Here is a 26,835-nt window from a genome sequence, read left to right as displayed (position 1 = left end):
AGTTAGTAAGAAGAGTACAGGAATACGGGAACACTTCATGCACTGGATTAGATTTCATGAGCTTATTAGGGAACATCAGATATTTTAAGTCATGAAGCAGAGCTGGTCTCTGAATAGTTTTGATGAGATCTGAAGAAATGCAGTAATGCTTTGTAGACAGCTAGACAAAAAGTGTGAAAAAGATTTCTTTTGTGTTGACGGCAAGAAGGGTTGGTCAGAAAAGACATTCAAGAAAGGAGACAAAAAAAGAAAATGAGGACAGAAAAACTGAACTGAATAGCTAAGAAACTAAAGAGAGTTTCTAAGGTTCAGATCTTTGGAACAAGAGTATGCTGTCCTGGCAGCCCTATGAATATTAGAATATTAAAACACAAAAATAGTACTGTGCTTCAGCACACATAGTCTTTTTGGTTAAACATTCTGAAAACCTGCCAGTAAGCAACACGGCAGCTTACAGATCTGCAGGCCCTACCAGGGAATGGATATCAAAATTTCCTTTCTGACCCTGCTGCCACCTTGAATCTGGCATACGAGGTCTTCAAGTAAACTTGTTCTATCAGCCTTCTCAGGTACCTCCCAGACGCAACAGGACCCTCATCTCTTCACCACTCCCTGTAACCTATTTGTTACCCTGTTCCTCTCATTCTGCCAACCTCACTTTAGCAGCTGCCTCTGCCGGTCCCCAAACCTCCACAGCCTCCAGGGGCACCTTCTCACACAACAGGGAACGCCGGGAACAAGTGATAAAAGGGAGGGTGCCTAACCAGTTACTTCTTTGCCCTGCTTCCCTCGGGAACTCAGATTACCAATATCCAAGCATGCAGGTTATAGAGGATGACTTTCACAAAACACCCATTTTTGTAGGGGACTGAGATATCCAGGTGAATATGCCATAATACAAATTTTAAAACTTTAAAGCAGTGTCCTGATATATCCCTGAAATCAGTAAAAATATTTTCATCAATTTCCAATGTTTTTAATTCTGCCTAAAGTGGCTGACTTCTGGGTTTTGGAATAACTTCTTCCCATTTTCTGAAACACCTGAATTGATTTTGTCTTTTAGTGAAAAGAGATTCCTGTCCTTTTAATATCCCACACAGACTGGATTTCACAGACAACATAACAGAGCTTCCAAAAACAAAATCAGTGCTAACGTCACAGTGTCAAGAAACTGTATCTTAAATTCACATTCCTAAGGAATGAAGTCTTCTATAGCTTAAATATCTACATTAAAAAACTTTGCTACCTACAGGTTTTTTATATCATTTTTAATCATATTAATTCAGATCTAGTATGATTGCAATGTTTTCAAACCCAGCTCTGTAATGGTTAATTCTTCATCTTGATTACACATATGCTCACCTTTGAATAACTTATTTCAGAGCTATATACTACACCAGTGAAATGTTAAACTGTAGGAAAGAAAATAACTTAAAACTTCAAATACGTGGGTTTATTAATATTTTTTAAATATTTCCATCACCATTTTGTTTGATTTCATTCACTTAGCATAACGTGGGAAAAACAAGGATGAAATGACACTGTGACAGACACTGGGGAAACGCAGGAAATCTAGGCACCATTTGATATTACTGCTTTCTTCATATGCACTGAACAAGATTCTAGAGTAATGTTTAGAGATCAAAACCATTGAAGATTGAGAAAGAAATAGTATGGAGCTACTTAATCCACCTGGTTTGAGTCTTCAGTAAAAAGAAACAAACTTTAATGAAAGCCTCCTTCAGAAATTACTAGTTTTAAACATTCTACAGCTAACATGCTACTAGCACCTTCTCAATGACCAAGACAGCTCCATAAATATCATTTTCCTACTTAGTGAATATTGAAGAAAAATACTATCATGTCACTTAGCTTGCCAACAGAGCACTTCTAAGTACACATTAGGAATTTCTCTTACTCTAGTTAACTTAATTCTTGGCCTTTATAATGACCCAAGTGAAAAGTAGGTACAACTCCCACAAAACCACGTGTCTAAGCAAACCCTGGAACTCCCAGCCCTGCTAAGGCTCATACCCAAGTTTCCATTGTTTCCAGCAACAGTAGATGATAAGGCTTTGGAGAATTCATCCCAGGAGCCTGAAGCACAGTCATCTCTGATCCTCTCTCTCATCAGAGAGCCGTTCTTAAAACTGAAACACACAAACATACCATATGCATTTTCCGAAACATTTGGCTCTAGATTTTTAGAGCAATTTGTTGTTTTACTCAATATTGGAGTTTATTGTACCAGCTGAATACAGCTGGGCAAGCTAAAAGATACAACCATTTCTTCATGATGGAAAGAGATGGAGAGGGAGAAAACTAGATAAGAGAGAAAACAAATATTACAGGACATGTTGAGGAATGCAGTGCACAGATGCTGGTATACATCTCTCCAAAGAGTCAGCTTAGACCCAGTCTGGCAGGCCATGCTAAACCCAGGTTACCTCTGAACAGCTAAGACATCTCCTCAGAGCTCCACGCACAGGAGCTGCAGCCCACTGCCTGACTTACTATGGTCTCTTGGAGCTCAAAGCGCTGGAGAACACATGGTACGCACTGATGGAGCAGGAGCTCTGATCATGCTGGTCCTGGAGCAGGTCCTGTGGAGCTGTGTTTCTGCACTGTGCCAGCACTCCCGTGAAGAGCTTCACCAAGGCTGATTGCACCCAGCAGCCAAGATGAATACCTAGTTTTGGACTATCTGCAGATGAACCTTGTAACTGCTTTAGAGAGAAATGTTCTGTGCTGTGGTTGCAGAGGTAGCTCTACTATGCATTGTCAGAAGTACTCTGACCCAGCGCTAAAAAGATCACTCTGAGATGACTCTGCAAGGAGGAGCAAGAGCCTTTCTATGCTGCATTTATGATTTCAGGAGCATGGTACCAGTATGGAGCCAGCTTGGGTCCAACAGGACTTATGAGGTCTAGCTCCGTACCAGGATCTGGCACAGGCAAGCACCACAGCTGCATCGGCACGGTTCTGGTCCAGAGCCAGTAAACCATGCTGTAAAATATTCATCTGTTCAGTGTTTATCTTTGCACCCTTTACGCAGTCACCTCCTTCGCTTCCTCTGTGAATATAACACTCCTGCAAAACACTGCAGCATTGGACTCGGACCCAGAGGAAAGCAGTTTGAATACCCTCTAGCACGGAGTTATCAGAGCAACTCAGCAGGAAAGGCACAGAACTATCCAGAAAGAGGGCAAGAAAATTATTGAACTTGCTCAGTAACAGCAGCTGAAGTTACTCAAGTTTTCTGTACAAATACTCTGCCTGGTAGCTCAGGCACTCTTCTTCTACTAACCCAGGTAAGTCCCCTATTAACTCCATTATTTTATAAAAAAAAGGGGCATTGCTGCAAAAAGGGCAGCGTCAGGGCAGAAATGGCTAGGCAGGGGGAACTAGAACTCCTTCTATCTGCATGGCTATGGAAATATCTTGTGTTCTGAAAGGCAGGTTTGGCCTTCTGCACATGTTAAGCTGCAGTCAAAGAATGGCAGTATAACAGTTATTCAGAAAAATGCCTCTGCATCTCCTTTCCTATTAAAAACAGGTTGTTTATATAGCTCTTTTACGCAGCAAAAGTGGGAAAAATATTGGGTAAAGGAGAAACTTGAATGCAAAACTTCAAAAAACAACCAAATGCTGGGAAATCATACTATGAAACCCAGTGACTTGCACTAGACATTGCGCTTTTGCACTCAGCTTCACGAGCACTGTTCCCACTGTCATCGACAGCATCCTATTACTGTACAGGTAAGACTCGACATTACGGCTAAAGGGCAGATTTGAGCTTTGCTGAAGTTTTGAGTTACAAGCACCTACAATCCAGGGGATTTAGACACAAAATTTATCTGCATATTACTTGTAAATATTTGCCTAAGCACTATGACCTGTTTTGGAAGGTTTTGCCCTGAATACAGTGACTCAGTGAGGGAAAACAGATTCAGGCCATCTTTCCACCTACTTGGCTGGCAAGGGGCCAAACAATTCCCAAATCACAGTGGCCAAAAGCTACCAGGAGGATCATTCTCTCAGCTGGGTTTCTTGAGATCTCAGTATTCTCCACATGCTCAGCCTAATACGTCCCTGAACAGCACTGATCATGCTCCTCTACGAAAAGGGAATCTTCACCTGTCCTGTTATGTCCCCTCTGGACCACTAGAAGAGCACAGACGTTATACAGCCTGGTCAAGCTTCTGACATTTTACATTATTGTATTTCAGAAGACTGGTATTCCTGTACATTAAATGCATGCTATGCTTAGATACATAGTGAACTGGCTCTGTGTATACGTAAAAATAATTTCAGCTTTTTATTGCCATGAGAATTTATCCTCCACAACTCTGCAGTTTCAGTTACTCAAATTAAACAATAGGAATGCTATAACGTTGATGCAAATGTTTCAGCAGTAGATTGCCATATACCATACAGAACGCTGAATGTTCTATTCATTATCGTTTTGCAAAAGAAATGAAAACACTAACACAGAGGAAGAAATATATGTTATTGATCCCAGATGTACAAAAAATAAATTATATTACCATAAAAGTGCCATATATGTTTGAGAATCAACAGGATTGCAGAGGATGTGACCTTCTAAGGCAGGAGCTGGTTCTTGGAGCCACAGAAACAATGTGTCACTTGTGCCAAGGCTAATCTGGAGGGGAAAAAAAAATAATTGAAGCGTTATCACAATGTGCATGGAAAGCAATACAGAAATTAAATTAAAACCATTTGTTATTACCACTAATTGTTTTTAAATTACACATTAAGTCAATTGGATTCATGCTGAAGCTAGCTCTGACTTCGGTTGTCAGACCATTGAAATACATACTAGATGGAGACTTAGGTTTTCATGTCTGGAGCATCAGTTAAAAATAGGCACAAGAGTTTACTTAAAATCTTTCAGGCAGCTTATAGATTGATAGAAATAAAACAAGCGTGAATCCAATAAACAGAAAATCAACACTAGCAGATAAATTTAACTGATAACCTACATTTTACATTTCATGTATGTCATTTATTCGGGGATATGGACAGTTTTCGGGAGTATGTTTTGACTTACTGCAATATCTCCTTCTTGAAGTCTCATCCCTGCCAATGATGCTGAAAGCAAAGAGTCAGAATACCAGATAAAAAGTTAATCGTTTGACTCTATTACAGCATGTTGCATGAGACATCATAATACATCGCATTCACCATCTCAAAGTACGATATAAACGGCAAACATGCTCCTGGTGGCCTTGGCCTATACACTGTAAAAAATGGGCAAAGCATTTGGGCGAGGGAGTGATTTTTAACAGGACCAAAATGCTCAAGACAAAAGACTACAGAACTGTGTGATCCTCTAATGTTTTATGTATTCAGGTTTTAAATACAGAGGACCCTTACTTAACAACACACTCTAAAGGAGAAACACTCCCACTTACATCAGATACTCACATATTTATTGGACTAAGCTGGATTTGAATCTCTAGAAGAAAAATTGGACTTTTGGGAAATGCAAAGTTTAACCCTCTCCTAGAATATGAATGTAAAATATACCGTGATGAAGCCTCCATCTTGATTCAAACCTGCATATGCCACTATAATACGGATAAGTATTTTATTTTCACAGTCTTGAGAAACAGGCGACTTTGCTCTACACTGAAACAATCTCCAAGATTCCAAAAACTGACCCTAAATTAACACCTTCCCTTATACTGATAAGTCTGAAAAAAGGATGGCTCTAATTCTTAGAGAAAGCCTGAGGTCCATCTCCACCTTTTTGCTTGAAAAGATAAAACAGCAATTTTTAATTCATATTTTCTAAGTTAAAATGTTAGCAGTTCATAGTAAGAATAGTTTCTTAGGGGCAGGCAAACCAAAACTGAAGTTATCAAGAAGCAAATGAAGTCACCTCTATTAGTAAGCAAAAGAGAATTCATTTGTCATAGCCAGCTTATCCAAGATGCCTGTACCTCAGAAGAACCAGTGATGGAGGGCTGCTGGAAAAAGGTATTAATGCTGATAAACACGATATTCTTTCACTATACAGGGAGCATCTGAGAAGCAATGAGATTGATTTAGAATTTTAGTACATACATAATCATATTCACAGGATCTTATACATTTAATCATCTCACCTGGATTGTCTCCTGTAAATGCTACTATTTTACAGTCTGGGCTAAACCCATAACGCTGACTATAATATGGAGAAATGGGCCCCTAAGGAAAGAAAGAAAGAGAGGAAAAAAGCTCAAAAAATGGAAAGTAATCTTGCAATGTATGACACAACGTGTTGTAACATAGAAATGAAAACTCCAAAGCAGTTGTAATAATCATTTCTGTGTATTTAAGGTATGAATGAATATTTTAAAGATTTTGAACCCAATTTGTTTGTTGTTGAGAACCTCACAGAAATATCCTCAGATTAGATTTTGAAATAGGTTAAGTAAATAGTAACATTTTAGCTTTGGGTCTCTCTCCAGTTATTCACATCAAGTCACATAAAACACATCCATCTATTTTGCACACATACATGAATATTAATACATAGAAATTAGAAATTCAATGCAAACATAAGAGGAAACACCACATTAATATACATCACAACATCAAATGCTGGAATATGACCCCTATTATTTTAGGGATCAAGAACTGTATTCTTTTAAGCCACATTTGATAGCCATAGAGAAAAAACAGGAGAAGAAAACTATCCGTAAGAAATACAAGGACATCTACAAGGATTTTTTATGTGTTCCTCTCCATTACAGAAGATCAGCACTGAATTCAGATGGATCAGGTGATGGGTATCTACACTCTCTTGCATGCGCACCAGATAAAGCAATAGCTCTTTTTGTGCTGGGTAGTAAGACTAAATTCATTTACTCCAAGAGATGTGCGGCTTGATTTGATTTCAGCATTATGCTACATGAACTGAGGAGCTTTAAATATCCCAAATTATTCACAAAGATTACCTCATTAACTCTACAAACAGTTTAAAACACAGTCCCTGTCAAGAAATGCAAATGTTGGGCTCTGTTTCTGCAGTAATAAATACCGTGCACAGTTCTGCAGTGACCAGGTGTTTGTGGGCATGAGGGGGGACCCCAGAGATTCTTATCACTGGAGCATTTACCAAAACTTTTCTCATCATAGCCCAGGGCATGCAAGAATCCGAGGTGATCAATGATGAAAGCTACGACAGACACCAACTACCAGTCACTTTTCAAAGATGGCTGTTTCTGCTCTGGCATACACATTCGCAACACACCTGGAAATATTAAATCAAGCAGCGTAGCTCTGAGGATAACTGTGCATGAACGCTTGCACGCACGCACAAATACACTCCAACTGCAGAATTCTCAGCACAAAGCTCGATTCGTTGCTTACAACTCTAGAAAGACAGGCACATACCAGGACCGAATGGGATGGTACAGGGCATCCTAGTTTCTCCTCTAATCCAGGTGCACAAGCATCAAGGCAGGACACTGACCATACCTTTTCCCAAATCTGCAGCAAGTTCATACCAGAACCTACAAGACAGATCAAACCAAGAGGCATGTATCATTAAACATAAGACAGTACTGTATCAGAAACTTCCACCTCGTTACAGGCAGCAGAAAATTTACGGATGCGTATTTTACATTCACAAAGAATGGGTACAGCTCTTCTAAGCATGAAGGATACTGATGATTCAGCCTCTGGATAGCTTTCACCTGCACAGGTAGCAGAAAAGGCTTCTCCGATGCACAATGCACTAGACAATTCAGTTATTCCCAAACCAAGAGCAAAAGGAAGAACACTCATGCCTCCCCATCAATTCCTCCCCAAATCTTCCACCTTAGACAGAGACTTCACTACAACTATCTAAAGGTGATGCAGCAACGTCACTTGAAGGCTTGTTGTGCTCACCCAAGACCTAAGAATGAAGAAATTCCCCCCTGGGTGGTATGGCTTTATACTACTCCTGCCTTTCAGTAGAGTATCATATAAGCATCTAAATCCATGCTGACTCATCTTCCTCCGTATCAATGGTTCGTTCTTCAGAGATGACAAAATAAAGGCTTAGAAGTCAGAAAAAAAAAAAAAGGTGCAAGAGGGCAAATTTTGAAATGCAGCTTTAATTTTGAGGCTAGTTTGGAGAGTCCAGCTTTAAATACCAAAGTCACAATTTTCAGAAACGCTGAACAGCCCAGCTGAGGTCTACATAACATACTGAGCACTCCGCATCCCTTGCTTATGCTTCTAAGATGCCTTTAATTGCACATTTCATTAAAGTTGAAAATCTGTATGTGTTTCTGGTTAGTACTGTTCAGGGACATATCAGTCTTATTCTAGATGAACATTTTCATTTCAAAGGCTGCTTAGCCCACAGCTTACTTATCTCAGACACACAGCCACATTCTCAGGTGAGCACAGTGGAAAACCTGAAATTTACTTAATTTAATACACCTTTAAACTTTTTAAAACACAAAGACGGTGAAGTTGACCCGATTTGCCGTGTCTGTGGAATAAGAGCACGCTTGCGATGCTGAGACACAGAGGAAGAGAAGGGATGCAACCACATCTCAGGCAGCACATCACGAGGCTCTAGCAGCACTCTTACGCTAAAGAAGGGCACCCGCCTGCCGCCCACCCCACACACCGACACTACTGCTGCTTACGCACGCGCAAATGAGCCCACCCTATCAATTCCCAGCAGCCTTTTTCACGTAGGCTTAATTATTTATAAATGTTTTTAAATTCATTAAGTATCTATTTGTGCAGTCCAATCCTAAGCACCATCAGCAAGGTCCGGACCTAGTGCTTCACACACTGTTATAAAGAGAAAGCGCTGCACGCTCCAGCTGAGCCACTGGAATAACCCAAGCCAAACAGTAGGATATTTGGATTATACTTAATAACATATAAAATAGAATTCAATATATTAAATTTAATCAATCCTACTTCAGGCGAATGGAGCACACTTAACATATTGTGCAGTGGTTTATGTGGCCTATGATGCAACGGCAGGAATTTGATGGAGCACAAAAGTGCAACACACCTCCTGCAGGCAGAAGGTGCCTGTCCCTTTTCTGCTGTCAAAATTGCTACCACTCACAGAAAAGGGAAGATGGCAACATTTACTCCAGCTTCTCTCAGTTCTCTACGTGAGACCACTCTTAAATCTCGCCATCCCCTCTTTCCAGGGGTAAACTGAGTTCTTTCAGGGTAAACTGAGCCCAGCATCACTGTCTGCACTTCCCGGAGGCAGAGGGTGTGAGCAGCCTCGCGTCCCAAGCTCCCGGGCATAACAAGGCTTTCTGTGAGGAAATACGTAAAGCTACACGTTTTCCTGGAAAAGTCCCTAATTTAAAAGGCCAAGCAGCCCTTCGCTAAATTAAGTTAACCAGTGAGCAACAGAAACGTTAAATAAATAGGAATTTTACCAGAGAAAGGTTAGTTGTTGTTTTCTGTGGGTTTTTTTGAAAAAAATCATTTCCCCCCCCCCGCAAGCCTAGAGAAACATTTAACCAGTATCCTCCAATGCAATTTTGCAAGACATAAGGACAGCCTCCAATCTTTTCTGCATAAAACAGGAAAACCACTAACCTTTATAACTGAAAAGGTCTAAGTTTATATTATATAGAAACAACACTTCAGTTTATTGACTGGTAGATATAGTTGCACAAAGACTTTAATATGCCCTGAGAAAAGAAAGATGAGCTAATTTACCCCATCCTCAGAAACTCATTTAAAAGATGTGAAACAACTCCTTTACAAGAACTATTAATATGTTGGCCTGCATTCATCCTATCCAACTGCGGGCACTTGTCAGTGGAAAATAAAAACCAGAGCTGAATACTCCCTGCAACTGCTTCTCTTTCTCCTTTGATTATACAGGGAGTGATGCACAGTGAGTTCCTAACTCAAGCACCTCTGGTCATGTTTTACACTGCTAAGTTTACCATATCAAATAAGTAATAATCTGAGAACTAAGGGGAAAAAAAAAAACAAAAATCAAAGGCAGCCCTTTGACTTGTCATTCCAAACGGATACCCCATCAGCAACGAAGGTCAATAGCCAAGGCCATGATCTAGTAAGGACTGAGGAAAGGGTCAATACGTGGATGAATAGGATTCAGTATTTCACTGCAAGCATCACTGACTCTTAACATAAAATGACCAGGAGCACAATCAGGACTTGCTAGTATTTACTACATATACAAAAGTGTAAGTGCTTCAGTGCCGGGGGGCGTGGGGGAGGAGGAAATTCATTACAAAGACCAAACAATGCAGACTAATTGGTTTTATTAATCAACAAACTAAAGATCAATATTTGCATACATTTATAAACAGTTAAGTGCATCTGTATTACAGCACTCCGGATTGCCTTTTCAGTGAGCTAAAATCGTAAGCAATGTAACTCTGCTGACACCACGCAAGCTACATTAGGAGTAAATTCAACCCACCACGCTTCCTTTTGAAAAGGCTTCAGTTTGAAGCATCCTTGTTTGATAGAACAACAAAAACAAGTACGCTAAGCTATGATTTGCCTAAGGCTCTTAGAAAAGCATTTCAAAAGATAACGCTTCTCTAGGTCAAGAGCTGAATAGCTGTTCTTTAAGGTGTCTTCTAAAAGAAACAATGCCTCAAGTGTTCAAGTTGTTTAGGTCCCAAATGTATCTTACTTTTAACATCTGCACAATATAAATGAAAATCATTCTTCATTCCACCAGAACGTAATTTGATTTTTTTTAAATCAGTCACCCAGGGTGCTCAGCCATTCACGAGGAGTGATTTGAACCTTACGAGATTGGACCTTTAAAAAGAAAAAAAACATCCTGAAACTGAATAGCACATTTCCTACAATAACCTGCAAATTTAAAGAGATAAGTTATTGTGCAGAGCTAAACAATTTGACAGTGTCTTTTGAAGACTATATGACCTGAATTTAAACCTAGAGAAATGAAGAATAGGTCTATTATCTGAACAGTATTTTGAGATGCATTTTAAACTACAATATACAGGTGCAATGCAAAAGATCAAGTGAATTGCAAGAAATCATAAATGACAAGAAAACAACTTTTTCAGCTGGATCCAAATAACTACTGCATACATTATAATTCTATTTTATTACCAGAATTAAATTCTCTCTCATTATGTTAGCAGAAGAAAAGAACTAACAAGACAAAACAGAGCTTACAATGCCAAAAAATCTTTTGTCTTGTAAAGAGAACTATAACATCCTGCTTAGTTCTCTTATCTTTTTTTTCACACAAAGATTTAATAATCTTACATACTCTCAACAGTAGATAACATTTATTCAAGTTCTGTAAATATCCAGAGGTGTAACAGAACAGGCTCTCCTAGAGCTGTTTGAAAAATAAAATACGTTTTCTATGAAAATTTTCCAATGAAGCAAATTTTCATTTTCTTCAGTTTAAAATGTTTTCATTTTCCATCAAACACAGAAATTCTCATGTTCTGAAGCTGAAGAAGCACAGATTTCCCCCACTTTCTTCCAGGCAGAAAAGGCAGAGGTAACATTACCAAAAAAAGAAAAAAAAACAAAAAAACAAAAAAACAACCAACCAACAAAAAAACCAACCCCAAAACCAAGATTTTTTTAAAAATTCTTATATTTTTAAACATTTGAATCAAAATTAACACTTCACTCTCATTGAAAAATAAGAAGTGAACATAGTTCTTTACCAGAAAAAGTACCCTGAAGATCTCACCATCTCTCTTTGAAATGCAGTACATGGAGCTAGTTCTGTGGGTTGCCGAGTGGCTGAAGCGCTCAGTATTTGGGCCTACTGAGGGGCAAAGCGCACATCTCCAAAGAGTTATTGTTGCCAATAATACACAAAAAAAAAATAAAATTCAGCTGTGAAAACACATGGCTAACAGAACAGGACCAGGAGACAGATGTCATAATCTCACAACTGCTGCAAAATAAGCATGGATTGTCTTGCAATTTTTAAGGTATCAAGTATAACTGGGAGATCTGATATTGAATAAGTTGTCCATTAGCTAAAACTGAGGTTTCGTGCCTTTTCCTATGAGCTTTGATGGAACAACGAAGGAGAAAAAATGAGTTGGTCTTAACACATGGGTGTCAACTACGGCTCTATAATGCAAAATTTCCTTAGAGCGCCTTGTTATCTAATCTTTCAGCTCTGAAATATATCTTCTCTTAGTTTCAGAGCAGGAATCAAAAATGCTATTTAGAAATAACAGCACAGCTCCCAGGAAAATGGTTTCCTTTGTAATTGCCATTTAAAATTGCCATTTAAAAGCTGGATAACTGAGATAACACACAACAGAAAAGAGAGACACTAGCCTTGTCACTTTTTTGTCTTTGTTATGATGAAGAGAGAGATATGGAAGGTTGTTTTGTTTTTGTTTTTTTTTTTAAACTGAGTTTAGGATTTTTTTTGCTTGGTTTATGCTTTTTTCTCTCATTAATTTCAAAAAGATATTTCTGTTGCAGATTCATACTCCAGTTGGGGAAGGGAGGGGGAATAATCACAATATACATCTTGTTCACATCCTGTGCAACTCAGAGCTAAACCAGCAAAAGCAAAGAGCAAATATCAGAACTACGAAGTCTAGCTTAAAAATCCACAACTTTTTCATGCTTTTAAATAGATATTTCAACATTCCTTTATACATCATAAAGTAATGGAAAAAAGGTACAATTTCGTTTAAGAATATTTTCTGCAGATCCATTTTGTAGAAATGGGAACCATAGTATGATGGGGATAAATAAGCACAGCTGACAGCGCTATCAAGAGTAGCAACAAATTGAAAGGAGTAACTTAGCTTAAAATCTAATATACTTGTCATTAAAGACTGAAAATAAATAGCAAAGACCTTGTCTCCCGTTTATGTAAGGTGGGGATGGAAAGGAACATTTCCTTGTTGAATTGTTACTACAAGAAAAGCCCACAAACTTACCATCACTATAATCGATGGGTGCATAAGCTCCTAGGAAAAGGGAAGACGCAAAACTACTAACCAAAGAGATTCTCTGAAAGAAAAAGAGTGAGGTAGTGAGTCCCATCAGTATTCACTTCAAAGAAAGTAAATAATTAAATAATTGGAAGCAGCAAATGTTAATAGATGCTTAATGTTAAGCACAGAAAGCACACACAAATACGCCTAGAAGGATTACTCAGTTCTGTCTTACTGCCTAAGTAATACTGCAGATATTAATCTAAAAGTAACCCCATGATAAAACCTGTTAATAGCTTTGCATTCTGAAACATGCAAAATACACCTAGTATATTAGCATACGCTACGTTATCATGAATTAATTCACAACTTCGGTGTATCACAGAACCTCATTTCAAGGGAAAACACTTACTAAGAAAAAAAAAACCAAACAAAACCACCTGTATGTTGACAACAGGGCAAATGCCCAGAAACCATGCACTGGGCAGCCCAGAGCACAGGTCTGTAAGCTGTTCACCACCTCTGGCTAGGCTCTGCTAGCACCTTTACGTGAACTCTTACCCTCCTCCCAGCTGAGACCCCAGACCTCCCAGGAGTTACTCCCAGGAGCTGCTAATAATCAGCTTTGAACTGAACCACCACCTGCAGCTCTGCCTCAGGGTATGTTCCAACAACGCATTACATCCAGCTGTAGGGCTTCTAATACTGGCCCAAAAACGCCCCAGCCACAGGACACAACGCACTGATCCAACATGAACTTGCTTCCACTTCAAATCTGCTATACAAACTACCAAGTTAACTGGCTACTGCCAAGCTTTCTGCAGGATCAAGTATTATCTGTTCCCAAGAAGCTGGCATAAAAGCTGACAAATTCCTTATCGTGCACTCTGATTAATTCAGAAGAAATATGATTGTCACCCAATAACTAATTAGAATCACATCTCTACTGGTGGAGTGAGCCAGCAGTGACATTTTTTTTATTAATGATCATAAAACCACTGCTTCACGCAGCATTCAAAGACAAACTACAGCCAGAGCTCTAAGAGGTGGTTATAATGGCCAGGAAACTTAATGATGCACTTGCTCTTCGCGCATCTTTCCCCAAGAATATATCACATTGTGCTTAGATAACGAAGGCCTACCTTCTGTGGTGCCCCAATGGGCACTAGCTGCCTGAAATGGAAGGAAAAGGATGAAGTTAAACTGTGAATCAGTCAGTTTAGCAAGCTGACCTAGAGAAGGAAAAACATCCACCTTCCATGTCATTGAGGCTGCCGAGCTGCTAAGTACTTCCTGAGGGTTCCCAAGAGCAACCCTGACATAGAGATATTTTGTGCTTGAACATATCTTGCATATCCTTTAACGCTAAAAGGTGCCACCAGTGCAACCAGCCCTCAAAGTCTGAGCTTGGTCTGACTAGTTCTCAGTTCCACAGACCCACTTCCCCTCCACTAACGCATTTTTCTCCAAATGTAGTCTTAAGCTTATGATCAGAGTTGTATTAGTGTTCTGTTTCACCCCATCGCTTACTAGCATAAAGGTTATAGAACATGTACTTAGAAAGAAAAAATGGAAAAAAAAGCAGCATTGACTCACAAAATACAGAGTCAACTTTGCAACTCACTTCCCCATGAAGTTCCCAAGGGGTCCGATTGTAAAAGCCACAAAAAAATTATGATCAATACTATCAAGAACTGCAATAATACAAAAACACGAGCGGCCTGACTTCACTGGTTTGGGTGTTTGGCATATTCTAATCACATGACAGGCGCCCTTCCCTCATTTACATCATATTTGCATGGAGTTTTCACCTTGCTTCAAACCATGGCATTTCAGTCACAGCTAGATGCAGACTCAACAAACTGAAATAATGGAACTGCAAGCTGATTTCTGAAAATTAAAAATCAGAAGGAAACCAACTACACAACGCAATTCATTTGTAATAATAGAATCAAAGTAGCTCCTCAAGGGAAAAACTATGAAGAAAGTCTAGAATCAATTGCAGGCTTTTTTCCTACACACATCCACATGGATGCCAGCTTTGTATGGCAGAGCAATCACATTTCTGCATGCAGACGGCCAGTTCTAAGTGCGGACATTTCAACTGTGTGCTTAATTACCCACTTGTGTTCGAACTGCCGTACATACAATTTATTACCACTCAAATGAAAGTCTGTTTTTTTAAAACTTCTTCCACAAAGGTGAGATCCAATTGAGCCCGCTGTGTTAAACGTAACATTCAAGACAGAACTGATGCCCCATTTTTATCTGCCCAATGACTAATAATTTAACAAAACCAAAATAATCAAATTTACAATTTTCATCTTAAAACCAAATGCAAGAATCAAAATACTCTTTAGCAAAACAGTCTGACATCCCCACAAAATTAATTTTAAAAGATTTTCAACTATGTTTTCCGATAAGTGTATTGAAGTTGAGCCAACCTCAGTTTGCATGTAGACCTCAGGATTCTGGCTGTAAATCTTTGCTATCTGGTTTCCTGTAAAACGCTGAGAAAGAAATGCAAATGCTTAGAAACACAAACCCTAAATGGAGTCAATAATCATTAACTCTGTGTAATGAGTTCAGCACATTGCACTTTGGATATTTAATTTGCCTGATGCATGATGGAAGTCAGGGCACAGCAGGCAATCTGTACTAAACAGGCTATAACGCATAGTCTCATTATGAGAATTTTGCTCACCTTTTGAAAAAAAAGCATGTGAAAAAGTATTACTATCCATAATTTACATTTCAGAAATGACAGTTCAATGGAATGAATCACACTTATTCTGTTCACAGGAACTAGGACAATTCAAATGCTTCCTTCAAATCCTTGAAAAGGTTTAGGCTACCCAACCTATGTCTCTCTCTGAGGCAGGCAAATTGAGAGCAAAGCAGGAAGCTTCATACTCAAAGAAGCAACTCCAGCACAGGCTAATAATAGTTGTAAGAACAATCATTTTTCATCCACGTATTATATCAAATAACAAAAAACTTCTAACACTGAAACCTTAATCTTCAGCAAGTTAAAAATAAACTGTTAGTGGTATGCAAAGTCTGATTTCAACACTGGCCATAAACCTTGCAGGATGATTCAAAACCAGAATCAGCAATTTGGGAGGTTAGAGCCTTATTCTGTTGAACCAACAGTAAGAGTAGCCAGGTTCTGAGATGCCTGGAGGACAGCCCCGCTCCCACTCCACAACTCATTGCCACAGTTACGAGAGAAGAAAGTGCCAGGAAGAGGAGAGAGTACTCTCTGATAGAGTCCTGGACTTCTAAAACCCACTTCTCTTAGGTCAACAGCTGATTTTTAGCCTTCAGAGAACATTAAAAAGTCAATCTTTTAATTGCAGAAGTAACCTAGAGCAGTGACCCACAAACAGGGGGTCATAACTCCAAGTAAACTTGTAACATAAACTGGATTGCCATCCCAATGGAAATGAGGCTGCGTAGGAGCTCCCAGGGGAGAACCAGGCCCTGAGACTGTAACCACAGCCACCAAACAGTGCATTTCAGAACCACTGGCCAAATGCAACAGCTCACCCAAGCTGCTTCCTGCAGCAAAATTTCCAGTGTTTGCCTAATTTCACTTTAAAATTTCCACATCTTCCTTTTTGAGAGTACTGCAAAGCACAGTATCATGGGAGTTTCCTCTCTTTCATAGGTAATGGCTGATCATTATCTGCCATGGTACCACTGTAATGACAGAATTGTTTCTATCACAAGACTTTGCTGAGGACTTTCTTCCCATCTGCTCCTTACCTCATAGGCTCGAGAACCAGTGATGCTCGCTAGCTGCTGTGCTCCTCCCACGGCTTTCTCCAGAGCACTGCACTGGGAAGCTGTGCTAGAATCCATCCAGATGGGGCTGTTACTGACAGAAAAACAAGCCTGCAACGAACAATATCCTTTATTAGTAGGTCTGATCTCTAAGAAGTCCCTGCTAGATAAGAGCAATACAGCAGACCTACGTATCGGCTCACAGTTCAGTTCTCTGACATGCCTCCTGGTCTCCTCTCAATAATTAGAAGAAAGCAGATACTGGGCAGCATGTTGGTCAGTGGTGCAAAGTTTAACCCAAACTTCACACCAGAGGGAAGCAACAGGCTTTTTCTGCTGTTACTTGACATAAACTGCAGCACAACGTGTACATCACATACCCTGCAGCACGATGTCTCAGTACACTCCTTTGGTAGCCAAAGCCCCAGGCCCTCGTATGCAAGTTCAGCCCCACTTTTTAGAACTCCTCTCTAAACAATTGGATTATCTTTCCACAGCTCTACTAACAGATTTCTCTCTAATAACTGGCATAACCATTTGGAAATGCAACTGAGGTTTAGTACATCACCAGAGAGCACTTTAATTCCATTACCATGAGTTTTGCGCAGATGAGATACTTCCAAAATTAATCATTTAACAGATCAGTTACACAAATGTCTCTCTTTTAACATACAACTGTCCTTTCTGATCTTGAAGTAAGGAGGGTAAGGGTCTTCAAGAGGAATGCTGATCCCTCCTTACTTCTCTTTTTAAATAAAATTTGTCCAGTCTACGTTCAAAACTTACGAACCACACACACACAAAATGTTGAGGTTCAACAATATACTTGTTAGGAGTTTGTGTCCACACAGCATTATACTTCCATCCTTTCAGAGTTACGTGTAAACTGGTCTTTTTTTTTTTTAATATTTTCTAATGAAATCGCAAGCACTGCAAGGAAACTCAGGTATGATAGTATTTTTCACCACAATTTTTTGGTAATACAAATACATAAAAGAATGTAAAATATTTACAAGTTGTTTACAAAAATACTACATTTTGTAAAAGAACAAACAGGCTGTTACTCTGACACAGAAAGATTCTGGGACACCCACTTGCACCTGTAAGCTTTTAAAGCAGTATATACTGTCACTCAGGAGAAAAGGAAATGTCAAAAGCCCTGGAGTTGAAGGAATAACCAGTACATTTCACTTTATGCTGCAGGGGCATGCAACTCAGCCAAACAAGAGGAAAGGTTTGCAAGGAGAAAAGCAATGCGTAGGGATGAGAAAAAGAACAGCGTAGCTCTCCCTTCAGAGCTCTTTTACGCACGTTACCTTTAGCGACTGATGTAAAGGCAGTTCGGATGATGCATTCTTTAAAATTTGGATGCTTCCTTTTTTCCAGTACACACTCCCATGTTGCTGTAGAAAGCAGAGAAACAGAAGTTGGAGATGCTCTCCCAAGCCACGAAGTTCATATCCTGATCTGAATTTCAAACTCTAAGGGACTCTCTCCAAACTAGGACGAAAAAAATTACCTTTTCAAATCAAGTGCCTCATTAAAAGACTCTTCAAGATTGAGCAAAGCATATACTAAACCAGAAAATGTAGGAATCGAGACAATGATAATTTTCAACTATAGCAACTTCTAGTGGGACCTATTATTATACTGCTAATGGCATTAGATACTTCTTTGAGCACTCTTTGAGCTGTAGCCAGGGCTCCACAGTCAAGACTGTTAGTTCTGTGCTATTTCAGCACAGCCCCCAGATTCTTCAGTTACATGCCTGCCTCTGTCACCGCTGACAGACTGCACAATATTGAGAAGGTTATTTAAGCTCTGCCTCTCAGGCACCTTCCTCAAGGCAGGCATTTCTGGTTACGCACCTGCAGGACACCCTAGGCAAACTGCAAAGCACCATCCAGTGACCCACTAATAGTTCTGATGGCACCAAGTGCACACAGAAGCGCCTGGGCACAGAGTACTTGATCATAGTGTCATCCAGATTGTATTTCACATCTCTGCCATTTCTGCAGACAATCGAAACCAAGTTTGCCCCTACTTTGGGACAAACACTGGCACATCAGTGCACCTCTGCAGTGGTCTCCAGCATAAAGACAAGGTTCAAAGAGAAAAGGGAGACAGACAGCGTGGTTTGGAAGGGGGCAACTAAATGAAATCTTTTCTACCTGAAATAATCTGAATATAGCACCAAGTTGATACCCCCAGCTTGTTGGAGGATGGGTACAGTAAAGGGAATATGGGCAATCTGGAAACGCACTTTCTTTTTTCACTTGAGTAAGCTGGGGTTACTTGGCAGTCCCTAACTTCTGTTGCACTGAAGAATTCATAACAGAACCTTGATATCGGCTACGATTTTCAGACACTTTGCTCAGACTTTCAACTGAAATCAATGAAACATGGAGATCAAAGGAAGAGTTTTGATTTAGTCCTAGATACATCAAGATGAATAACCTAAACCTTATGTGTCAGAATTAGCTATCGCTTTGGTGCTGTCCTCACCCTGAATATCATCTGTGAAAGTTATAAAAGGCTTCCTTGGTTCACCAGAGCACTAGGAGACTGGCTAACTGACTGAATGTCAGGATGCGTTTTATAAATCTCAGAAAAAAAGGCATTATGCACTACAGGCTAAATCATGGCAGCATCTTTGTCATTTCTGCAAAGACTATCACCATTTGGTTTTTGTTGTTCCTAGGCAGATCTCTATCCTAACCAACAAAAACTGTGCTCAACGGGATGCTACTATGCCTTTAGCAAACTGCGCTCCTCCCTATTTTCTCTACCCCATTTCCCCAAGCACCTGGATATGCTGAAATTCAAAATGACCCCAGTCATTTCAGAATCTCTATGTACAAAGTGTTTAAAGAACAGGAAACCAACCAGTTACGCACTATGCCAATTTAAACAACTGCACTGTAAACCTCATCCTCCACTCCCACCACCTTCTAGTGATCGTTTTGTGTGCTTCAGGTTTTAAGTTCCCCTGAAGAACATGTCTTTTAATGGAGGCTTATATAGAAGACTCGGTCTTACTTGATGTCATTGTGGTCTTCTGCAACGTAATTATTTAAATGAAATTTATCACTATACCTTATACTCTATTTAAGAAATATAGTAAGACTGATTTTTTCTTTATAAACTAACCTGGCCAGCACCAGACAAAGCTCTGACTTGAGAGAAGTTAAAGCCCGAAGACTTCATCTTTTCCAAAATCATATCCAGAGCCTACAAGAACAAACAGAATCAAGAATGACTGTAACGAGCTATCAAATTATGCATACTCACAATCTGAATTAAACAGTAAATTCATGTCATCACTGATGAGAGTTCATTGGCAGATAATGAAAAATTAGCTAATGACTATGGACTTCTCAAGAAGCTGCATAAATTAATTTACTAAGTAAGAGTCCATAAAAGAAAAGTTGAATCACACAGGGAAAAAAAAAAAGATCTTTAAGCAAGCTGAATCACGAAGATCCATTCTTTGAAACCTCAATAAGAGGCAAGAGTTAAAGAATTCCAATTCATTAAAAAGCCCCTTTTAAGAGTGCCAGACACAAAGCAGGATTATCTTTTTCTGTTCTTACTTTTGGAAATCTATAAAATCTTAATGAGGTGCACCCTGCCCCCCACCCTACAAGATGTTAGGTATCCTCAATACCACTGCCCCCAGTGTCAGCTGAAAACTCAGGGTCTCTTTAATATGAGGCTAATTCAAGTGAATTTTAGCACTTTAAGCACCCAGGTTAATTTTGTTCTTGCCACATTTTCCTGAAGTTTAAAACCAAAAATTAATCTATCTTTACATACTCTCATTCAGATCAGGATTTCCCAGACTATCTTGATAAACGGACCACTGCAAGACTTCAAAATTTCCCAAGACACATCATATACCTTTATCATCATATTATTAATTTAATAATTACAACTGTTCCTGTTCATTATGGTTCAAAACAGCAACTGCAAGCAAATTTACCAAACCTTTGTCAGCTACTGTGGATCAGCAGCTGGGGGTTCTGTGACCTTTCAAATATCTTAACTATTCAAATCACACTAGGAAGACAAATTTACATAGTCCCATGTGAGAGCAAGTGTTGCAGTGCAGCAAGGAAGGCCTTCTTTTAAAACAGAAAAGAATGCTGCATTTCAAAATAAACACCAGTCAAAGTGACTGGGAATCACTGAATAAATTGCTCTTTAACCACTTACCATTTGAGACATCAATTGGTTAGCAAAGCCTAATCTAAAAAAATAGTGCAAGTAACCTGGATGCTACAAAAACAGAGATTTAAGCTAGGCAAAGCAACAGCTGCCCCTTTTGTGTATGAAACAAGAAGATGAGGAGAAAAAGAATAGTCATTTTTCAAATGAGGGAAAGTCAGGAAAGGATTAATCCCACATACAATGCTATAATAGCAGAGAGTGAAGAAACAAACAAAAAAACCCTTCAAAATACTAGCAACTTCCACTACCTTTGTTGATAACATTAATATTTGCATACCAAAGACACAGAATACCACTTAAAAGAAACAGAATACAAGGAAGGACTATGTTGATTTGAATGATGAGTTTCACTATTGTTTGGAATACATTTCCATTTCAATAACAGCAACGAAGAAGTCGAACTACATAAAGCTTGTTCATACCTTGACCCACATTAGCACAGGAGAAGTGACTGTCAGTCTGTCACTGTGAATATGGACTCCACCTTGAGTCCTACAGAAAAACGGTATTTTCTCTTGTTAAATTCATCAATTTTTTTACCCATCAAGCAAAGTTCTTCAAGTTTATTAATAACCAAAATGAGTCTGCAATGCTTTTATGTTAAGAGCAAGGATACAATCAGTGTTTGAAACCTGTAAAAATAAAAGCCAGCTCCTAGGAGGTGACATAAGAAATGTTTGACCCAATTGCAAAGGAAATAATTTGCAAGGAAAGGCTCTGATCCTCACGTAAGATCTGTGATAGACTCCAATGCTGATACTGCTCTTTGCCTCCATGTAATTCATAGTTATATCTAAGTTTCCTAACTGTCACCATTACTGGCTTGAATCTAGGAGATGAAATTCAATTTTTGCTGTTAAACCATCAAGTAAGTAAATGTACTTCATTGAAACTTGTGACCACGGAGGATGACATTTGTAAATTCTAGTCTATTAACCGAAGTAAGCAAATACTGTCATCCTACATCCTACTGTGAGATCTGGAACCACTGAATTTGTCTCCAAATGCCTTTTAGAAGTTCCCCTCATGCGATTTACTTGCTCTTATCATAGCATCCCACCCTGACACAAAGGTGTTGCTTACTTCTGTGACCCAAAAAGCAACAGTCATGTCCACAATTCTGGAGTCCCAAAAGAAAAAAACAAATGGTTTATTTATACATAATACTTTGGGGTAGATTTTTTTTTACTTATTTCCTGTTGGGAGTTCCTGCCATATTTACTCACCAAGGAAGGCAAGAGCATATACTACCCTTGCCAAGTATCGAACATGGCATGAACTTTTTCCACGCCTCCACACATATCAATGAGACCAAGTAAGGCAACAGCCCCCCTGCCCCAATCCCCAAAGTTCTAAGTTATATTATCCAAGTAAAATATAAAAAGCCTTACTTAAATTCTGGAAGGTCTTTATCAAAATGAACATTATCTTCATAAATGACTTTCAGCTGTTCATCAATAGCAATGACTTTCAGCTAGAAGATACAAAACAGGATGTTAACAAAAACTAACAATAATTAAATAGAGCTGATAATTTATAATAATTCAATTCTCACAGACAAAACAGGAAAGAAGATCACCCCAATCCATACAACTTGCTGAAAGTATGGGCACAATTTTACATGAAACAAGTTATTATGCGAATTTCCAGCATGCCACCTACTCAGCAACACGAGTATTTGTTTGCTTGCATTTCCCCCCCCATTTTCTCTCTCCTTGAATCGCACAACATCGAGATGCAGGCATATGCAACAAATTTGTTTGCTGTTTGTAGCTTGCATCATGGTTTGTAGCTTGCATCATGGTAACCAATTTTTCCGATTTCTCCAAAGAATACAGTATCTTAAAGATGCCATATGCTCCCCCCCCCCCCCCGTCCTTTTTTTTGCCCCATCTTACCAAGGAATCTAACAGACCCTTAGGATACCTTGAGGACCTTCCCTGCTCCCCAAATGGTGAGTAAATCAAACTCCACCAGTCTGGCAAAGCTCAGATGGCATTACACACGTGTATTCTGAGCTTCTGCAACATACAGAAAGCAACATCCCAAACAGGTAACTCCATAAAGCTGAGCTTTCTTGTAAGCACAAACTGGAAGAGTACCACAAGCTTCCTCCTCTACCTTCGCTCAAGTTCACCTACTACAGAAGAAAAACATTAACAGCCTAGAAGAAAAGTGAGAAGGTAGCTAACATTCCACACATATTTTCAACAAGGAAGAGAGTGCAAACTGCTGCTAAAGGAACAGACAAAAAAAACCTACAAAGTCATCTCGAAGAGTTGTATTCAAATAACAAGGCCATCCCCATTTAGGAGTGGCTTACTTCAATTTTAGCCATACTAATGTAGCACCATCGTTTATGCGCTGGCACAACTCATTACCAAGCTGGTGCCCTGCGCTAGCTTAAAATTGGCTCTGAGCCACTGCGGCTTCATTGGCTTTCTGCTTGCAGCACGCACCCTTAGAAAAACACTTGATCAGCCTCACATGGGTAACCTGGATGTGCCTTTCCAAGCTCCCAAACTTCAGCACAGCCATAATGAAGCTATTTATGCTCATATGCCTATTGGTTAAACATATTCAGGCTTACGCACAACTTGGGCAGCATTTCTATTCGCAGTGTAGTAATACCCAGTTGTGCCAACAAATCAAAATTTCAAGAAGTAACCTGGGCATCCAGGTTCACAACCCTGCTAATCTTGATTCACACGAGGACACTAGATAAATGGGATTCAGGTGCAAATCCCAGCTGCCGTCCTGAGGCAGGCAGAGGGGTCTCCGTGCAGTCTGCGTGCAGAGAAGGGCCGTACCAGTCCTTTCCAGGATGAAATGCATCCCTGGCAGGATGGGGAAGCAGGACATGTTAGGGCACGCAGGCTACAAGTTACGGCCTCAAGCTGCGCCAGGGGAGGTCTAGGTTAGATATTAGGAAAAACTTCTTCACTAACAGGGTGGTCAAGCATTGGAAGGGGCTGCCCAGGGAAGCGGTTGAGTCTCCATCCCTGGAGGTATTTAAAGAACAGATAGATGTGGTGCTCGAGGACATGGTTTAGTGGTGAACTTGGCAGTGATAGGTTAACGGTTGGACTCAATGATCTTAAGGGTCTTTTCCAACCTTGACGATTCTATGATTCTACAGCTTCAGACAAGCAATGGGACAAAGAGAAACGGACGAAGGATGCGCTCATGCAGGCGAAGGGAAGGAGGCATGCCGACAGCCGGGCACACACACTGCCCGTGGCCCGCAGAAGCCTTCATCATAGACCACGCAGAACACCAGGCTGGAAGGGACCTCAAGGATCCCCTGGTCCTTAAAACGCATTAAGCGCTGGGAAGTACTTTGCCTCAGCTGCGGCAGGCCACTGGCAGCCGGAGCCCTCGGCAGCGAGCGCAGCCCGGCCCCGCTGCGAAGGGGGAAGCCCTGCAACGCGCAGCCGTCGCCGGGCGGAGGACGAGAGGCGACGGGAGCTGCCCGGGGAGGAAGGCCCGTTCCCCCCCTGCGCTGCCGGGCAGGTCAGCGGGCCCCGATGGCGGGCGGGCCAGCCCGGCCCTTGCCCCCTTCCAGCTCCCCGAGGCGCGGCGGGGCGTAGCCGCCCGCACCTCAGACCCCCGGAAGCGGCGGCGGCGGCGCCGGGCGGGCCCCGGGCAGAACAGGCCCCGGGCGGGGACAGGGCCGCCCCGCCGGGCCCCGCTGCCCTGCGCGCAGCCGAGGGAGGGGAGGGGAGGCGGCGGCGGTACCTGCTGCGTGCTGAAATCCCAGCCCAGGTAGCAGGGAGCCGCCATGGCGCGGCGGGGCCCGGCCGGCCCTCACCCGTGCCCCGCGGCCGGGGGTGGCTCCGCAGGCCCGGCCTCCCCGGGAGGGAGCCGTCGGCCCGGCCCCGCGGAGCGGCGGCAGCGGGGTTAATGAGCGCTCGGCGCAGGGGGAGCTGAATGCCCGCAGGGCAGAGGGCAGCTGCCGAGGCCCGGGAATCGGCTGCGAACCCCCGGGGTCCCCCGGCCCGGGGCGGTGAGAAGGCACTGCCGCAGCTGCAGGGAGCGCCCGGTGAACAGAAACAAAACAAACACGGGACAGCTGCAAACCACAGTCCAGAGGAGCTCACAACATTTTAATATTCCATTAAGACGCCCCAGTCCCCTTGTGGTAATGCGCTCTGGTTTTCACAAACACAGTTTTCCATTAAAAAAAAAAAAAAAATGCAGAACGGTTACTTTGGCTGAAGTTTTGTGGTTTACTTTTTTTTTTTTTTTTCCGGTTGGGAGGGTTTTTGGGTTTTGCATTACCTGCCATAGCATGTGACAAGCAAAGTGGCATTGCTTAATCAGAAGAAGGCTTATCTAAGATGTGCTTTCATTCTGCAATCAAGCCGGTGTCTCAGCAGAGCCTTAATGAAGTCAAATAGGTTTTGCATGCCCAGGATCTTAAACTGGTTTAACAGTACAAATACTTAATTTGAAATGTCCTTCAAACTATAAAATATTACGAAATTTTGTCATATACTGAATATTTTAAATACATTTTAAATATTCCCAGTGATTTCTCAAAGCTCTAACTCCCATAGGTTTATACTTTTAAGATTCCTAGTTATTATTGCAAAAAAGAACCTTTAAAACATTAATCCTGAAGACTCTCAACCTACAATGCAAGAAACCATTCTAATATACTGACTTTGAAACCAATCTTACTCTATGATATCACCTTTGAATACTCCGTATTGAGGGTACCTGTATCAGAAATGCGATCACAAAAATCTTTAAATAAGACAGAGTTTAAATTAAAGCTGCCTGGAAAATATTTACCATGGGGGAATCCCTTCAAATGCAGTGCGTTGTTGGCCTGTTGTTTTAGTCTAATCCTGCAAACTTATCTGAAGAGTTTGCCATCAGGAAACATCCCAAGAAGTAAGTGGAAGTACCAGTCCATTTAAAAATAAAGGTATGTAGAATTGTCACTCAGTTTGTGTTCTTTAAATCAGATGGCTACCAGGTAGTGGTGGCATTTCCCTGCCCCTAAGGAGCTCCTGCTGGATGGACCTGTCCTGAACAAAGCTCTCAACCTAGAAGAGGCTGCGAAAGGAAATAAAGTTTTTTAAATGGTACCGAGAACTGTTTCCTTAGCGTAACTCTTACCAGACAACAAAGGACCAAATAACGCGTAGAGGCTGCTTTTCTATTAATGCAAAGTGTGGCTGGGGAGCCAGGGAGGAGAGGCTTGCTCTGCCCTTTCGCTTGCTGCACGTTCCCTCTGAACAAGTAGCAGGTACGGAGGCTGAGGCTGGAAATGCTGCCATTTTCAAAATATAACTACTCACAAAAATGAAGAGAAACTGAAGTCAGTTCTGAAGAAAGCCGTAAGAATGATAAATGATTTCAGGAAAAGAGACATTAGTGGATTTTTAATTTTTTTTGAAGTAGGTATTGGTTAGAAAGGAAACAACCATTTATAAATAAATAAAGCAATCTTATGGGGATGTAAGAATCAATTATATTCTTCAGCAATCAGATCGGAAGAATAGTCCCGAATAGCAAGAAATACTTCGCTTTAAATAGCACAGAAAATTTGGAGCTGGAATAACCACCCTTGTGTTATCAGATCTCCTTAAATTAGGAACAAGGGTGCAAGACAATAGGGCAGAAGAATCCACTCCAGGACAGAATGGGAACGTTAACGTTGCTACTTTCACTCGTTATGTTTTTCTAGAGAAAATAGGGAGGTTTGGAGAATCATTGCCTTACCCAGTCACTGTTGCCCACCCTTCCATCAAGGCAGCGTTCTCTCAAATTTAGTTGTTTGTGTATGGAAAATGTGCATTGCTGCTGTTCTTTCTGCATTAAAGTTGACGCTGGCAGATACTACCATAACCTCCAAAATTGAAAGCAAACAAGGTTTAGC

The 26,835-nt window shown here is 40.7% G+C and overlaps 1 protein-coding gene and 1 long non-coding RNA gene across 4 annotated transcripts in view; both read right to left on the bottom strand.

Annotated features, from left to right (window-relative positions):
• XYLB (xylulokinase) overlaps positions 1–25,008 on the bottom strand; it is an 85,374-nt gene extending 60,366 nt beyond the window's left edge. Inside the window, exons 1-13 of one of the 3 annotated variants that reach the window (XM_087763577.1) lie at positions 24,684–25,008; positions 22,337–22,419; positions 21,368–21,437; positions 19,866–19,946; positions 18,032–18,118; positions 16,698–16,826; positions 15,374–15,439; positions 12,933–13,005; positions 7,405–7,523; positions 6,132–6,213; positions 5,072–5,112; positions 4,548–4,663; positions 2,035–2,150 (exon numbers count right to left, since the gene is read on the bottom strand). In XM_087763577.1, the coding sequence (XP_087619703.1) occupies positions 2,035–2,150; positions 4,548–4,663; positions 5,072–5,112; positions 6,132–6,213; positions 7,405–7,523; positions 12,933–13,005; positions 15,374–15,439; positions 16,698–16,826; positions 18,032–18,118; positions 19,866–19,946; positions 21,368–21,437; positions 22,337–22,419; positions 24,684–24,728 (1,108 nt within the window). In that variant the 5' untranslated portion in view covers positions 24,729–25,008. Of the gene's footprint in view, positions 1–2,034; positions 2,151–4,547; positions 4,664–5,071; positions 5,113–6,131; positions 6,214–7,404; positions 7,524–12,932; positions 13,006–15,373; positions 15,440–16,697; positions 16,827–18,031; positions 18,119–19,865; positions 19,947–21,367; positions 21,438–22,336; positions 22,420–22,843; positions 23,029–24,683 lie in introns of those variants that run through there. The other 2 variants (XM_087763643.1, XM_087763712.1) reach the window with 2 other exon arrangements.
• On the bottom strand, positions 10,264–12,925 carry LOC148057687 (uncharacterized). The gene is made up of 2 exons (XR_015698660.1): positions 11,685–12,925; positions 10,264–10,791 (listed from the first exon to the last, which is right to left on the bottom strand). It is a non-coding gene; the product is annotated as an uncharacterized LOC148057687 (long non-coding RNA).
• Positions 25,009–26,835: the final 1,827 nt, after the last annotated feature.

This window comes from Nipponia nippon, unplaced genomic scaffold, assembly GCF_047370975.1.
Source record: "Nipponia nippon isolate SJK-2023a ecotype South Korea unplaced genomic scaffold, ASM4737097v1 scaffold_1, whole genome shotgun sequence".
Taxonomy (NCBI): Eukaryota; Metazoa; Chordata; class Aves; order Pelecaniformes; family Threskiornithidae; genus Nipponia; species Nipponia nippon.
The sequence above is the reverse complement of the archived record's forward strand: the minus strand, read 5'-3'. Positions and strand labels throughout refer to the sequence as shown.